General features: G+C 45.9%; 1 protein-coding gene across 2 annotated transcripts in view; it reads left to right on the top strand.

The window, feature by feature from the left end:
• LOC140727447 (1,4-alpha-glucan-branching enzyme-like) overlaps positions 1 to 17,181 on the top strand; it is a 528,898-nt gene that overhangs the window by 355,783 nt on the left and 155,934 nt on the right. For both annotated transcript variants that reach the window (XM_073044749.1, XM_073044748.1), the window contains exon 5: positions 2,016 to 2,151. In XM_073044749.1, coding sequence (XP_072900850.1) covers positions 2,016 to 2,151 — 136 coding nt within the window. The remainder of the gene's footprint in view (positions 1 to 2,015; positions 2,152 to 17,181) is intronic.

The raw sequence follows: 17,181 nt of genomic DNA, 5'->3' as shown, positions 1-17,181 counted from the left end.
GTTCCAGCAAGTACAGACCCACAGCCATCAAACGTTTCTCATATGATAACCCTTTCATTCCCGGAGTCATCCTCTGGACCCTCTTCAATGCCAGCACATTTTTTCTAAGATGAGAGGCCCAACACTGTTCACAATACTCAATGTGAGGCCTCACCAGTGCCTTGTATAAAGCCATATGCATTATCCCTAAACAGTCCTTGCCGGTATGTCCTGTTCCACAGAATCCCTTCCAGTAACTTCTGTGATAGTATCCAGAGCTTCAATGTCCATTTAGGAATCGGATGGCAGAGAGGAAGAAGCTGTTCCTGAATCGCTGAGTATTTGTCTTCAGGCTCCTATACCTCCTACTTGATGGTAACAATGACAAAAGAGCACGCCCTGAGTGCTTAATAATGGACGCTGCCTTTCTGAAACACTGCTCCCTGAAGATGCCTGACCTCCTTTGAACCCACTCCAGTTTCAGCACCTGCCTTCTGAGATAAGCGACCCAAAACTGTTCACAATACTCAACGTGCGGCCTCACCAGTGCTTTATAAAGTCTCAACATTACATCCTTGCTTTATTCCCTTCTGAAGGCTCCTGTTTAATCCATAATTCAGCTTCCCAACATTTGATCTAAAGAATGATCCTGCCTGGGTAAATCATAAAAGTTAACCTACATCCCTCAGGGAGTATGTTCCAGATTCCAATCACCGTCTGGGGTGTAAAGTTCTTCCTGCAACTCCTCTTATACCCTTACCCAAAACAATGCCTGTACAAGAGTTTGAAAACCTCCAGCAATATCCTTTTCATTTCTGTCACTGGAGAGTGACCCGCAGCTGCATGTATCTGTCCACATCCTCACCCTTGGGACATATCTCTGCACCCTTTCCAGAGCAACACACACACAGTGCTGGAGGAACTCAGACAAGATCTAGGGAAAGGAAGAAACAATCGATGTTTTGGGCCAAGACTCTTCATCAGGACTGAAAAGGAAGGGGGCAGAAGCCAGAATAAAAAGGTGGAGGGAGGGAAGGAGTACCAGCTGGGAGGTGATAGGTGAGGAGATGAAGTGGGAAGCTGGAAGGGATAGGTGGAAAAAGTAAAGGGCTGAGAAGAATGAATCTTATAGAGCCTTCAGAAGGGAATAAAGCAAGGATATAATGTTGAGACTTTATAAAACACTGGTGAGGCCGCATGTTGAGTATTGTGAACAGTTTTGGGTCGCTTATCTCAAAAGGCAAGTGCTGAAACTGGAGTGGGTTCAAAGGAGGTCAGGCATCTTCAGGGAGCAGTGTTTCAGAAAGGCAGCGTCCATTATAGAAGAGTGGACCATGGCTGAAAGAGAAGGAAGAGGGCAACCGGGGGAGATGAGGTGAGGAGAAAAGATGGGATAGGAATGGAGCCAAAATGGGGAATGGGGAGAGATTACCAGATTGGAGAAATTGAAGTCCATGTCATCACGTTGGAGGCTAACCAAGTGGAATACAAGGTGTTGCTCCTCCAATATGAGTGTGAACTCATCTTGGCAGGAGAGGTGGCCATGGACAGACATGTCAAAATAGGAATGGGAAGTGGAATTAAAATCCTCACTGCTGTGGATGGAATGAAGGTACTAACCCTTTCCAGGATCTTCCCGTAGCACATTGGTCAGAGGTGTTCACTCTTCATTTGACTCTCACCATCCCTCATTCCCGGCTCATCGTCGTGTGAGACCCTCACCACCCCTCATTCCTAGTTCAGTTTTTCATGGAAGACCCTCATCATCCCTCATTTCCTGCTCAGTTTGTCGAGACCCTCACCACCCATTGTTCCTGCTCTGTTCCTGCGCCTGGTTTAAAATTGCCCTACACTGCTTCAATTGCCATTCCTAATTTTTCATTTTGAATTATGTGAGATTGCACTTCAGGGCATCCACTGATGGAGTGTCAGATTAGAGGCAGGGGATATAGTTAAAATTCTCTCTATTGAAGAGATTTACACCTCTCGGTATCAGCTGTGTTACTGACAAAGAACCTGGTTTTATTTGTGTGCAGCTCCGGCATCCTCGTCCCCCAAGACCAAGGAGTGTACGAATCTATGAAGCTCATGTTGGCATTGCATCTCCTGAAGGAACGATAGCGACGTACAGGAATTTCACGCAGAATGTGCTGGCCAATATCAAGAATCTGGGTAAGGTTATGTAGAGAAGTGGCTCTGCCTGTCCGTACATTGATTGAGCTCAGAACAGGACATGTGCACTGATCTCCATGTGAGAAATGGATGGATGAGGGGGAGACTGTGCCGTAACAAGGTAGAACCATAGAACACTACAGCACAGTACAGACCCTTCAGCCCTCCATGTTGTGCTGACCCATATAATCCTTAAAAAAAAGTACTAAACCCACACTACCACATAACCCTCCATTTTTCTTTCATCCATGTGCCTGTCCAAGAGGCTCTTAAATACTCCTAATGTTTTAGCCTCCACCACCATCCCTGGCAAGTCATTCCAGGCACTCACAACCCTCTGTGTAAAAAAACTTACCTCTGATGTCTCCCCTAAACTTCCCTCCCTTAATTTTGTGCCTATGCCCTCTGGTGTTTGCTATTGATGCCCTGGGAAACAGGTACTGACTATCCACCCTATCTATGCCTCTCATAATCTTGTAGACCTCTATCAAGTCCCCTCTCATTCTTCTATGCTCCAAAGAGAAAAGTCCCAGCTCTGCTAACCTTGCTTCATATGACTTGTTCTCCAAACCATCCAACATCCTGGTAAATCTCCTCTGCACCCTCTCCATAGCTTCCACATCCTTCCTATAATAAGGTGACCAGAATTGAACACAATACTCTAAGTGCTGTTTCACCAGAGATTTGTAGAGTTGCAACATGACCTCTCTACTCTTGAACTGAATTCCCCTATTAATGAAGCCTAGCATCCCATAGGCCTTTTTAACTACCCTATCAACCTACGCAGCGACCTTGAGGGATGTATGAATTTGAACCCCAAGGTCCCTTTGTTCATTCACACTCTTAAGTAACTGACCATTAATCCTGTACTCAGTCTTCTGGTTTGTCCTTCCAAAATGCATCACCTCACACTTGTCTGCATTGAACTCCATCTGCCATTTTTCCGCCCAACTCTGCAGCCTGTCTATATCCTCTTATAACCTTCGACAACCTACAGCTCCATCCACAACTCCTCCAATCTTCGTGTCATCCACAAACTTACTCACCCATCCTTCCGCCTCTACATCTAGGTCATTAATAAAAATTACAAATAGCAGGGGTCCCAGGACAGATCCCTGTGGCACTCCACTAGTCACCAACCTCCAGGCAGAATACTTTCCTTCCACAACTACCCTCTACTTTCTTCCTTTAAGCCAATTTTTTATCCAAACAGCCAAGGTTCCACTTATCCCATGCCTCATGACTTTCTGAATGAGTCTCTCATGAGGGACCTTGTCAAATGCTTTGCTAAAGTCCATGTAGACCACATCCACTGCCCTACCCTCATCAATTTCTTTTGTTACCTCTTCAAAAATCTCAATCAGGCTCGTGAGGCATGATCTTCCCTTCACAAAGCCATGTTGACTATCCATGAGTAGACTGTATTTCTCCAAATGCTCGTAGATACTATCCTTAAAAGTCCTTTCCAGTAGTTTGCATACCACCGACGTAAGACTCACCGGTCTATAGTTCCCAGGTTTCTCCCTATTACCTTTTTTAAACAAGGGAACTACATTTGCCATTCTCCAGTCCTCCAGCACTTCCCCTGCAGCCAAAGAGGATTCAAAGATCATAGCTAATGCTCCTGCGATCTCTTCTGTCAATTCCCACAACAACCTGGGGTGTATCATATCTGCCCCTGGGGATTTATCAATCTTAATGTTTTTAAGAAGATCCAGCACTTCTTCATCCTTAATCTCCACATTGTCCAGCACACAGGCCCGCTCTACTTCGACCTCATCCTGATCAAGATTCTTTTCACTTGTGAATACTGAAGCAAAGTATTCATTTAGGACCTCCCCAACCTCCTCCGCTTCCAGGCATATGTTGCCCTCTTTATCCTTTAGCGGTCCCACCTTCGTTCTCGTCATCCTCCTATTCTTCACATACACATAGAACACCTTGGGGTTCTCCTTAATCCTACATGCCAAGGCCTTCTCATGCCCCCTTTGAGCTCTCCTAAGTCCTTTCTTTAGCTCCTTCCTGGCTACCCTATATTTCTCATAAGCCCCTCCTTCTTCCTGCTTCTTATATCTATCATATGTTTCCATTTTCCTCTTGACGAGTTGCCTCACATGTTTCATCAGCCACGGTTCCCTTTTCCTACCATTTCTTCCTTGCCTCAGTGGAACAAACCTATCCTGAACCCAGCTCAAGTAGTCCCTAAACTTCTCCCACATTAATTCCGTGTTTTCCCCTTTGAACATCTGTTTCCAATTTACTCTCACTAGTTCCTGCCTCATCCCTTCAAAGTTAGCCCTTCCCCAGTTAAGCACTTTTCCATTTTGTCTGATTTTAACCCTTTCCATAGCTATGCTGAAGTTAAGGGAGTTGTGGTCACTCTCAGCAATATGCTCCCCCACCAAGAGGTCTGTCACCTGACCAGGTTCATTACCCAGAACTAGATTCAGTATAGCCTCTCCTCTCGTTGGCCGGTCCATATACTGTGTCAGGAATCCCTCTTGAACATACCCAACAAATCCAGCCCCATCTATCCCCCTTGCACTCAGGAGGTGCCAGTCAATATGAGGGAAGTTGAAATCCCCCATAACTACTACCCTGTATTTCCTGCACCATTCTAAAATCTGCCTGCTTATCTGCTCCTCGGTGTCCCGAGGGCAATTTGGGGGCCTATAGACTACTCCCAGCACAGTGATTGATCCTTTCCTATTTCTGACTTTCACCCAGACTGACTCCGCGGACACTCCTTCTGCAGCGTCCTCCATTTCTATAGCCGTGATACTATCCCTGACCCCCAATGCCACTCCCCCCCTTTTCTACCTCCCATCCTATTCCTTGTAAAACACCTGAACCCCAGGACCTGCATCATCCAATCCTGCCCTTCCTCCAACCAAATTTCAGTAACGGCCACAACATCGTAGTTCCACGTACTAATCCATGCTCTAAGTTCATCCTCCTTGTTCCTAATACTCCTAGCATTGAAATAGACACATTTCATCCCCTTTAACTGGCTACAATTATGTTCTGTCCCATGCCTGTCCTTCATCACCAACTCAAAACTCTTAGCATTATGCCCTTGTCCTTCTACCTTAATCCCTGCACTCACATTCTGATTCCCACCTCCCTGCCAAGCTAGTTTAAACCCTCCCCAACAGCTCTATCAAACCTGCCCGCCAGGATATTGGTCCCCCTGGGATTCAAGTGCAACCCATCTTTTTTAAACAGGTCACACCCGCCCCAAAAGTGGTCCCAATGATCCAGAAATCTGAATCCCTGCCCCCTGCTCCAATCCCTCAGCCACACATTTATCCTCCACCTCATTCTATTCCTATTCTCACTGTCACGTGGCACAGGCAGTAATCCTGAGATTACTACCTTTGAGATCCTGCTTTTCAACTTCCTTCCTAACTCCCTGTAGTCTTCTTTCAGGTCCTCTTCCCTTTTCCTACCTGTGTCATTGGTACCAATATGTACTACGACCTCTGGCTGTTCTCCCTCCCACCGCAGGATATCTTGGATGCGATCAGAAACGTCCCTAACCCTAGCACCTGGGAGGCAAACTACCATCCGAGTTTCTTTCCTGCATCCATAGAATCGCCTGTCCGACCCCCTGACTATAGAGTCCCCTATCTCTTCTGCCTTCCTCTTCCTTTCCCTACCCTTCTGAGCCACAGGGCCAGTCTCTGTGCCAGAGGCACGGCCACTGTTGCTTCCCCCAGGTAGGCTGTCCCCCCAACAGTACTCAAACAGGAGTACTTATTGTCAAGGAGTACAGCCGCTGGGGTACTCTCTAGTACCTGACTCTTCCCCTTCCCTCTCCTGACTGTGACCCATTTCTCTGTCCCCCGTGGCCCCGGAGTGACCACCCGCCTGTAACTCCTCTCTATCACCTCCTCACTCTCCCTGACCAGATGAAGGTCATCAAGCTGCAGCTCCAGTTCCCTAACACGGTCCCTTAGGAGTTGCATCTCGATGCACTGGGTGCAGATGTGGCCATCCGGGATGCTGGGAGACTCCAGAACCTCCCACATCTGACACCAACCACAGAAAACTGGCCTCACATACATACTACCTTCTTTTGCAATCAACAACTGCCTCACCTCATCCCGTTACCGCCGAAGCCCGTGGAGCCAAAGCCCTTTCACTCTGCTGCCCACTCCCAATGCTGCCTGCTGGATATGGCTGCCTTCTTTTTAAATTGTTCGCACTGGACTCTCTGACATCATGCGCCTGCACAGTCTGGCCTCTCTCTTCCCCCGAGAACTCAAAATGTCTTCCTGCTGGAAATCCTTAGGTGCTCTCCCGCTGCCTTCTTGTTCCGAATCAAAAACTTCTGGAGACCCCTTGCCCTTTGTAAACTGTTGGCGCTCAGCCCCCGAGAACTCCCGTTGCCTTCGTGTTCCAAAGTGGATGTGGGTGGTATCAAGTGAGATGTGCACAGTTTGAAGTGTAGGGACAACCTGAAGACAGGACGGAGGCAAAAGGCTGTGTCTGATCAGTCTCAGGATCTTCACATCTCTGCAGAAGTTATGACTCCTGGTCCAGTATCATCTTGTCTGAAATGAACAGTGAATGAATGAACTATAGATGCACTGGGCTGTCCGCACCACTCTCTGCAGAGTCCTGCGATTAGGGAGCTACAGTTCCCATACCAGGCAGTGATGCAGCTCGTCAAGATGCTCTCAAATGTGCCCTGTAGAAAGTTCTTGGGATTTGCAGGTCCATACCAAACTTCCTCAATCGTCTGAGGTCTGTGTTTTTCACCACACAGCTGGTGTGTACAGACCACATGAGGTCCTCGGTGATGTGGATGCCAAGGAGCTTAAAGCTGTTTACCCTCTCAATCCCAGATCCATTGATGTCAATAGGGGTTAGCCTCTTTCCATTCCTCCTGTAATCCACAACCAGCTCCTTTGTTTTTGTGACATTGAAGGAGAGGCTGTTTTCTTGACACCACTGTGTCAGAGAGATAACTTCTTCCCTGTAGGCCACCTCGTTATTGTTTGAGATTAGGCCAATCAATGTAGTGTCGTTGGCAAATTTAATTAGCAGATTAGAGCTGTGGGTAGCGATACCATCATGAGCATACAGGGAGTAAAGGAGGGGACTTAGTACACAGCCCTGAGGGGCTCCTGTGTTGAGAATCAGAGGAGTGGAGGTGAGGGAGCCCACTCTTACCACCTTCCAGCGATCTGACAGGGAGTCCAGGATGCAGCTGCACAAGACAGGGTGAAGGCCGAGGTCTCTGAGCTTCCTGTCAAGCCTGGATGGAATTATGGTGTTGAATGCTGAACTGTCGTCCAAGAACAGCATCCTTCTTCTCCAGACGTGTAAGGACAGTGTGTAGAAAAGTGGCTGTTGCGTTGTCTGTCGATCGGTTGTGTTGGTAGGCAGATTTTAGGGGATCCAGTTTTGATGGTAGCAAGCTGTAGATGTAGTCCTTGACAGACCTCTCAAAGCATTTGCTTATTCTGAAGGGGGTTTCTGGCTAAAGAAAGAGATGTAGCAGCTTGAATGTGAATAATTAGGAAGTTTCAGAGTACTGTAAACGGCAGAATACAGGATCTTTAGGAGCACATATGAGCAGAGGGCTCCAAGGGTCCATGCTTGTAACTCCCCAGGAGTGGCAACATGGGTAGACAGGGTGTTGCCTTCATGTCTGGGCACAAGTTATAAAAGTTGGGTTGTTAAGCTTCAAGTTTACAAAAGTCTGATTTGGCCACATTTAGTGTGTAATATGTAATTCTGGTTGTCACACAGTGATTGTGTTGAAGAGAGAGCAGAGGATCTCAATGAGAGCTGCTGGACCTTCAGTGAGCAATACTGGGCTTGGCTACAGATGACGTACACACGTTGTTTTTGAAGCTTGAGAGGAGGGTTTTGCTTCAATGAACAGCCCTGGTCCAGGCAGCTGCTGGTTTGGCTGTGAACAGTGACTCCAGGGTCACTGGGAGATTGTGTAAATTCCTTACAGGCAGCTCTGCGAATTGAACTTGGGTCACTGGCACTGTAAGCCACTACACTCCCATATCATCCAGCCGCCAGGAGAGATTTTAAGGCAGGTTTCCGGAGGTCATGTTTAAAAGGAGAGTTTCCCAGGCGTTCAGGCTTACTCCAATGGTCCAGTCAGCAGGAGCAGCAGGCCACAGGCTGGTGACGCTTCGCAGGCGTTCGGGCTGATTCTGATGGCTCAGTCAGCAGCAAGAGCAGGCCATGGCAATGAGGTTTCTCGCAGGTTGGCGACACTTGTTTAAAAGTACAGAAAGAACAAGCCGGTCAGCCTTTGTTGGGAGTAGGCCAGTGGCAAGAGTAGGAGTGTCAGGTTTTGCCTCAGAGGATGCTTCAGCTCGAAAGAGGCATTGGCTCTGAGTAAGTTTCTGTTAAGGTTCCCTTTTCTCCCCCCTTATTATACCTAGTGTACTGAATGGCTGTTGTGTGTTCTTCATGCCAGATGTTGGAGTCCTGTGAGACCCAGAGTCTGCCAGGGAACTATATCTGCTTGAAGTGCATCTGGTTGCAGCTCCTTGAAGACCGTGTTAGAGATCTGAAGCAACAGCTGGATGACCTTTGACTTGTACAGGAGAGTGAGGAGATCATCGATCAGAGTTACAGGGAAGTAGTCACCCTGAAGTTGCAGGAGGTGAGTAGCTGGGTGACTGTCAGGAGAAATGGAAATGTGAATAGACAGTTAGAGCAGAGCAGCCCTGTAGCCATTCCCCTCAAAAATAAGTATACCATTTTGGATGCTGTTGTGGGGGATGACCTCCCAGGGGAATGGCATGGAGACTGTGTTACAGGCACTGAGCATGGGTCCGTGGTGCAGAAGGGAAAGAGGGAGAAGAAGGGAGCGGTAGTGATAGGGGGCTGGATAGTGAGGGGAACAGACAGGAAATTCTGTGGACGTGAATGGGACACCCAGATGGTATGTTGCCTCCCAGGTGCCAAGGTCAGGGATGTCTCAGATCATGTCCACAACATTTTGGAGAGAGGGGGGAGCAGACAGATATCTTGATACATATTGATACCAGTGACAGGAAGAAAAAGCTAAGAGGTCCTGAAAAGAGAATTTAGAGAGTGAGATAGAAAGCTGAGAAAGAAGCAGGACCTCCAGGATAGTAATTTCTGGATTGCTGCCTGTGCCACACACCAGAAAGGGTAGAAACAGGATGATTTGGCAGATAAATGTGTGGCTGAGAAACTGCTGCAGGGGTCAGGGCTTCACGTTCTTGGATCATTGGGATCTCTTCTGGGTGAGATATAACCTGTTCAAAAGTGACGGGTTGCACCAAAACTCAAGGGAAACCAATATTCTTGTGGGCAGGTTTGTTAGAGCTGTTGGAGAGGGTTTAAACTAATTTGGCAGTGGGATGGGAACCAGAGTGAAGGGACTCAGGATAGGACGGATGGTTAAAACAACAAAGATAGCGTGCAGTCAGACTGTCAAGAAGGGCAGGCAGATGATAGGATATAATTGCACCAAGCAGGGTGAACATCAGTGTATTAGGGATGCAGAATCAAAAACGGTAGCAAATGCAGCATTCAAAGTGTTATTTCTCAATGCACGGAGTAAAAGAAATAAGGTGAATGATCTTGTTGCACTATTGGAGATTGTCAGGTATGATGTTGTGGCCATCACTGAATCATAGCTGAAGGATGGTTGTAGTTGGGAGCTGAAGGTCCAAGGTTGCACATTGTATTGGAGAAATAGGAAGGTCATCAGAGGGGGTGGTATGGCTCTGCTGGCACTGAAAGAGTAAAAAAGATGTGACAAGGATCGGAAGATGTTGAATGCTTGTGAGTTGATTTAAGAAACTGCAGGGGTAAAAGGATGTTGATGGCTGATATATACAGATCTAACAACAGTGGCTGGATTGTGGATCACAGATTACAACAGGAAATTGAGAAGGTGTGTCAAAATAATGATGTTGTGATAGTCATGGGAGGTGTTAACATGCAGGTCAATTGGGAAAATCAGATTGGAATTGGATTCCAAGAGAGTTTATTGAAAGCCTATGAGATATCTTTTTACAGCAGTTTGTTGTTGAGCCTACTAGAGGATCAGCTATACTGGATTGGTTGTTATGTAATGAACAGGAGGTGATTAGGGAGCTAAAGGTAAAAGAACCCTTAGGAGACAATGATCACAATATGATTGAGTTCAAACTTGAAACTTGATAGGGAGAAAGAAAAGTCAGATGTAGCAATATTTCATTGGAGTAAGGGAGTTACAGCGGTGTGACAGAGGACTCGGCCAAATTAAATTGTAAGGAGATGCTGGCAGGGATGACAGCAGAGCAGCAATGGTGTGAGCTCCTGGGAAAAATGAGGAAGGTACAGGATAGATGTATTCCAAAAACAAAGAAATACACAAATGGGCAAATAGTATAACCATGCCTGTCAAGGGAAGTCAAATAAATGTAAAAGCAAAAGAGAAAGCATACAACAAAGCAAAAATTAGTGGGAGTACAGGATTGGGAAGCTTTTAAAATTCTACAGAGAGCAGCTAAACAACTTATTAGGAGAGAAAAGATGAAATATGAAAGCAAGCTGGCAGACAGTATCATAGTGAATAGTAAAAGCATTTTTAAGTATGTAAAAATCTAAATGAGAGATATGAGTTGATATAGGTCTGCTAGAAAATGAGGCCAGAGAAATAATAATGGAGGCCAAGAAGATGGCAGTTGAACAAAATGAGTATTTTGCATCAGTCACTAGTGTGCAAGACACTAGCAGTGTGCCAGATGTTAAAGGGTGTAAAGGAAGAGCAGTGGGTGCAGTTTCTATTACAAGGGAGAAGGTACTCAAAAAACTGAAAGAGGTAATGGTAGAGATTGTGGAGGCATTAGTCTAATGCTCTTTCAAAAATCATTGGACTCTGGCATGGTGCCAGAGGACAGGAAAATTGCAAATGTTGCTCTACTCTTTAAGAAAGAGTAAGGCAGCAGAAAGGAAATTCTAGGCCAGTAAGCCTGACCTCAGTGGTTGGGAATATGTTGGAGTAAATTTTTAAGGATGAGGTTGTGGAGTACTTGACGACACAGGACAAGATAGAAAAAAGTCAGTATGGTTTCCTTTAGGGAAAATCTTGCCTGACGATCCAGTTGGAATTCTTTGAGGAGGTTACACAGAGGATAGATAAAGGGGATGTAGTGGACTTGGTATATTTTGACTTTCAGAAGGCTTTTGACAAAGTGCCATGCATGAGGCTGCTTTCAAAGTTCAGAGCCCATGGTATTACAGGAAAGTTACTGGCATGGTTAGAGCATTGGCTGATTGGTAGGAGGCAGCGAGTGGGAATAAAATAATCCTTTTCTGGTTGACTACCAGTGACCACTTCTTTTTATGCTGTATATCAATGATTTAGATGATGGAATAGATGGCTTTGTTTCCAAGTTTGCAGATGATACGAAGATTGGTGGAAGAGTAGATGGTGTTGACGAAACAGGAATGCTGCAGAAGAACTTGGACAGATATGGATAATGGGGAAAAAAGTGGCAAATGAAATTCAATGTTGGAAAATGCATGGTCATGCACTTTGGTAGCAGAAATAAATGTGCAGACAATTTTTTAAATGGGGAGAAAATCCAGGAATCGGAGATGCAAAGGGACTTGCAGATAGTGTCAGTGGTGAGGAAGACAAATGCCATGTTAGCATTCATTTCAAGAGGTCTAGAATACAAGAGCAAGGATATGATGCTGAGGCTTTATAAGGCACTGGTGAGGCCTCACTTTGAGTATTATGAACAGTTTTGGGCTCCTCAGCAAAGAAAAGATGTGCTGGCATTGGTGAAGGTCCAGAGGAGGTTCACAAGGATGATTCTGGGAATGAAAGGATTATCATACGAGGAACGTTTGATGGCTCTAGGTCTGTACTCGCTAGAAATCAGAAGGATGGGGGGGGGGGGGGGGGATCTCATTGAAAACTTTTGAATGTCAAAAGGCCTAGACAGACTAGATGTGGAAAGGATGTTTCGCATTATGGGGTAGTCCAGGACAAGAGGGCACAACCTCAGGATAGAGGGGCGTCCATTTGAAATAGACAGACAGACAGACATACTTTATTGATCCCGAGGGAAATTGGGTTTCGTCGCACCAACCAAAAATAGTGTGGAAATATAGCAATATAAAACCATAAATAATTAAACAGATAATTAATTAAATAATTATTTAATTATTATTACAGCGATGCAAAGAGAAATTTCTTCAGCAAGAGGGTGGTTAATTTGTGGAATTTATTACAATGGGCAGCTGTGGAGTCCAGGTCATTGGGTGTATTTAAGGCAGAGCTTGATAGGTTCTTGATTGGACACGGCATCAAAGGTTACGGGGAGAAGGCTGGGGAGTGGGAATGAGTAGGGGAAAAAAGGATCAGCCATGATTGAATGGTGGAACAGACTTGATGGGCCAAATGGCCTAATTCTGCTCCTATGTCTTATGGTCTTATGGAAAACTTGGCAGGGCGGAGAAGGCAGTCCAGAGATTGGGGTCTGAATATTGACCCCTGTACCTGGCCCAAACAGTGGCACTGAGTGTGGCAGGTGGGGTGAGTGGATGTAGGCCTGAACCTGGGTGATAGTAGTGGGTGACACTATCATGTAGAGGTTGGCACCAGTAATTCAGGTCAAATTCCCACCGCTTTCTGTATAAGTTTGTATGTTCTTCCCATGACCATGTGGGTTTCCTCTGGGTGCTCCAATTTCTTCCCACATTCCAAAGGCATACAGATGAATTAGCAGGTCAGATGGTCACATGGGTGTAATTGGGCAGTGTAGGCTCACTGGGCCAGTAAGGCCTATTACCGAGCTGTTTTGTGAATAAAGTTTTTAAAAAGGCTGGACCGGGAATGGTTGGAAGTGATAAAGAGGTGGCAAAGGGTCTTTGTCAGCAGTTGGCTGGAGGTAGTCTTACATAGGGTCAGTGTTTGTGTCCGTTGAGGGGAGATCATAGCTGCAGACAAAGCTTCAATAATAATGAAGAAACCAAATCTTTGCTTCGTACAGACCAAAGATAGTCATGTAGCCCCACCATCCCCATCTCCAAGGTTAATCATATAGACACACCCCACCATCCCCATCTCCAAGGTTGATCATATAGACAGACCCCACCATCCCCATCTCCAAGGTTAATCATATAGACACACCCCACCATCCCCATCTCCAAGGTTGATCATATAGACAGACCCCACCATCCCCATCTCCAAGGCTGATCATATAGACAGACCCCACCGTCCCCATCTCCAAGGTTAATCATATAGACACACCCCACCATCCCCATCTCCAAGGTTGATCATATAGACACACCCCACCATCCCCATCTCCAAGGTTAATCATATAGACACACCCCACCATCCCCATCTCCAAGGTTGATCATATAGACAGACCCCACCATCCCCATCTCCAAGGCTGATCATATAGACAGACCCCACCGTCCCCATCTCCAAGGTTGATCATATAGACAGACCCCACCGTCCCCATCTCCAAGATTGATCATATAGACAGACCCCACCGTCCCCATCTCCAAGGCTGATCATATAGACAGACCCCACCGTCCCCATCTCCAAGGCTGATCATATAGACAGACCCCACCGTCCCCGTCTCCAAGGCTGATCAGAATCAGATCAGGTTTATTATCACCGGCATTTGTCATGAAATTCGTTAATTAAGCATCAGTAGTTCAATGTAATACATAATATAGAAGAGGAAAAAATAATAAATAAATAAATAGGTAAATTAGTTGAATAGATTAAAAAATAATAATAATATATATTAACAAAATGAGGTAGTGTTCATGGGTTCTGTGTCCATTTAGGAATCGGATAACAGGATGCTGTTCATCGACTATAGCTCAGCATTTAACACCATCATTCCCACAATCTTGATTGAGAAGTTAATGCCTCTGTATTTCCCTCTACAATTGGATCCTTGACTTCTTAACCAGAAGACCACAGTCTGTGTGGATTGGTGATAATATCTCCTCCTCGCTGACAATCAATACTGGTGCACCTCAGGGATGTGTGCTTAGCCCATTGCTCTACTCTCTCTATACCCATGACTGTGTGGCTAGGCATAGCTCAAATACCATCTATAAATTTGCTGATGATACAACCATTGTTGGTAGAATCTCAGGTGGAGATGAGAGGGTGTACAGGAGCAAGATATGCCAGCTAGTGGAGTGGTGTGGCAACATCAACCTTGCATGCAGTGTCAGTAAGATGAAAGAGCTGATTGTGGATTTCAGGAAGGGTAAGACGAGGGAACACATACCAATCCTCATAGAAGGTTCAGAAGTGGAGAGAGTAAGCAGTTTCAAGTTCCTGGGTGTCAAGATCTCTGAGGATCTAACCTGGTCCCAACATATCGATGCATCTATAAAGAAGGCATGACAGCGACTATAAATCATTAGGAGTTTGAAGAGATTTGGTAAGTCAAGAAAAACACTCAAAAACTTATATAGTTGTACCATGGAGGGCATTCTGACAGGCTGCATCACCGTCTGGTATGGAGGGACTACTGCACAGGACCAAAAAAAGCTGCAGAAGTTTGTAAATCTAGTCAGCTCCATCTTGGGTACTAGCCTACAAAGTACCCAGGACATCTTCAGGGAGCAGTGTCTCAGAAAGGCAGCGTCCATTATTAAGGACCTCCAGCACCCACGGCATGCCCTTTTCTCACTGTGACCAGCAAGTAGGAGATACAGAAGCCTGAAGACACACACTCAGCAATTCAGGAACAGCTTCTTCCCCTCTGTTTCATGTAGTCAGACCCCACCATCCCCAATTACCAGGCTGATCAGAATCAAAATCAGGTTTATTATCACCGGCATGTGACATGAAATTTGTTAACTTAGCAACAGCAGTTCAATGCAATACATAATCAAACCCCATCCCTTCTCCATTTTGTGGCTTGGGATCAGAATGAAACATGAGTGTGCCGACACGGAGATGAACACATTGACAGTACTTGCTGGTGTGTGTCTGTCAAAAAGTGGAAATGTGCTTCCTGCAAGATCCATCAGCAAAAACCAAAGTGGCTGAGGTGTTTATTGCTGGTTACATCCTTTAACTTCCGCATTTTACAACAACGGTGATATCCTTGTGGTTTAATTGGTGTGCATCTGGACAATTGCTGTATTTATTTGAAGTTAGTGCATAAGCATATGGTTCAACATAATGAAGTTACTCACTAATCAGACAATCACACTCATCTTCATACCTTCCTACAGATAATACTGTCCTGATAGATTGCTTGGCAACTACATAAAAGATTTTTATGAATAGTTTTGTTGGATTGGAATAAAAAATCTGTAGTTTGCAGAGCAATTACTGTAGGTTTGGAATTGCGATAAAGTCTGTTTTGATCAAAGCAAAATACGTTATATTTGTTTTAAATTTATAGAGCTATTGGATGAAGGTAAAATATTTTTGTCTGGATTGCCATTTACAATCATTCCTATTGTTTTGCCTTTGATAGTGTAAATCATGAATGCACCATAATCCCAAAGGTGCTCCTTGGTGATCTGGCTCCATCACTACCTGTATTGTGAGAACCCCGATCACAGCAATCTGGAACCTTCCCCACACTAGCATTTCCCTTCAGAACCTTGGCATTGCCTGCATGCACGCGAGTGTATCCAGGACAAAGTCTTCAGTAATGAAACGCCAGCAGTGCTAGGAGCTCTCAGCAAGTTGGGCAGCATCTCTGGAGATGCAGGGTGTACACATGAGGCCAAAGGACATTCAGAACTGGCAGATGGAGTCGACTGACACAGTTGGGGGGGAACGGTCTGAACTTCTATGGACTGACCCAGGGCAAGCGTATCTATCGGTCATCTGTAATTCACCAAGTCCTCCAGAGCAGTTTATCCCAGGGAGAAGAATTTTTGCAGGTTATTTTCCAAGCTGGTACATGTGGAGTACTGCGTCATGGAAAGCTAGGCTGACCAGGATGTTTCCTGTGATGCTGGTGTTGACTTCTGGAGAACGTCTGAGCAGGTCGGACCTGTGTCAATAAATTTGAAAGAATAGGAGGTCATCTGATTGAAATGTCGAACATCTTGAGGGGTTGACAGGGTGATGCTGAGTGCTGGTGAGATCTAGAACCGGGGAGGCCATTTTCAGAGTCCCTGGGTATGCATGTCTGTGTGTCTGTCTGTCTGTCTGTCAGTGTGTCTGTGTCTGTCTGTATGTGTGTATGTAAGTGAGTGTGTATCTGTGTGTGTTTCTGTATGCATGTGTGTGTGTGTGATTGTATGTTCCTGTCCGAGTGTCTCCTACCCTGTTCCTGTCCGACTGTCTCCTATGCCTGTCTGTCCGAGTGTCTCCTATCCCTGTCTCTGTCCGAGTGTCACCTACCCAGTCCCTGTCCGAGTGTCTCCTATCCCTGTCCCTGTCCGAGTGTCTCCTATCCCTGTTCCTGTCCGAGTGTCTCCTATCCCCATCCCTGTCCGAGTGTCTCCTACCCCTGTTCCTGTCCAAGTTTCTCTTTTCCTGTCCCTGTCTCCTTTATGGCTGAGAAGCTTGGGTAACCTACAGCCGTCACATCAAGTCCTTGGAGCATTTCCACATAAGCTGCCTTCAGTGCATCCTGGGAATTACCTGGCGTGAGCGGGTACCTCACACTGAAATACTTGTAAAGACCAACTGCAGAAGTATTGAGGCCATGATCACCCAGCGTCAGTTGCAGTGGCTGGGGCACGTGATAAGGATGCCCCCATGTCGGCTACCCCACAGAGTGTTATACGGCCAGATACATCATGGTCGATGCTCAGCTGGAGGGCCGAAGAAGCGCTATAAGGATCAAATGAAGAATGCTTTAAGAAAGTGTAAGATCAGACCCGAGGACCTGGAGGATGTTGCTGCTGACCGTATCACTTGGTGACAGCTGCGTAGGGACGGGGTTCGTATTCTGGAGATGGAAGGAACAACCAGCCAACAGCAGAAGATCTAAGAGAAATGCAGCCATGATTGCCATCACTACCACCACTACCACATATACAAACGTTTGTACATGTCCCACCTGCAGTAGAGCTTGT

The sequence above is a fragment of the Hemitrygon akajei genome, chromosome 5 (genome assembly GCF_048418815.1).
Source record: "Hemitrygon akajei chromosome 5, sHemAka1.3, whole genome shotgun sequence".
NCBI lineage: Eukaryota > Metazoa > Chordata > Chondrichthyes > Myliobatiformes > Dasyatidae > Hemitrygon > Hemitrygon akajei.
Note: the sequence above shows the minus strand (reverse complement) of the source record. Positions and strands in the feature narration are given on the sequence as shown.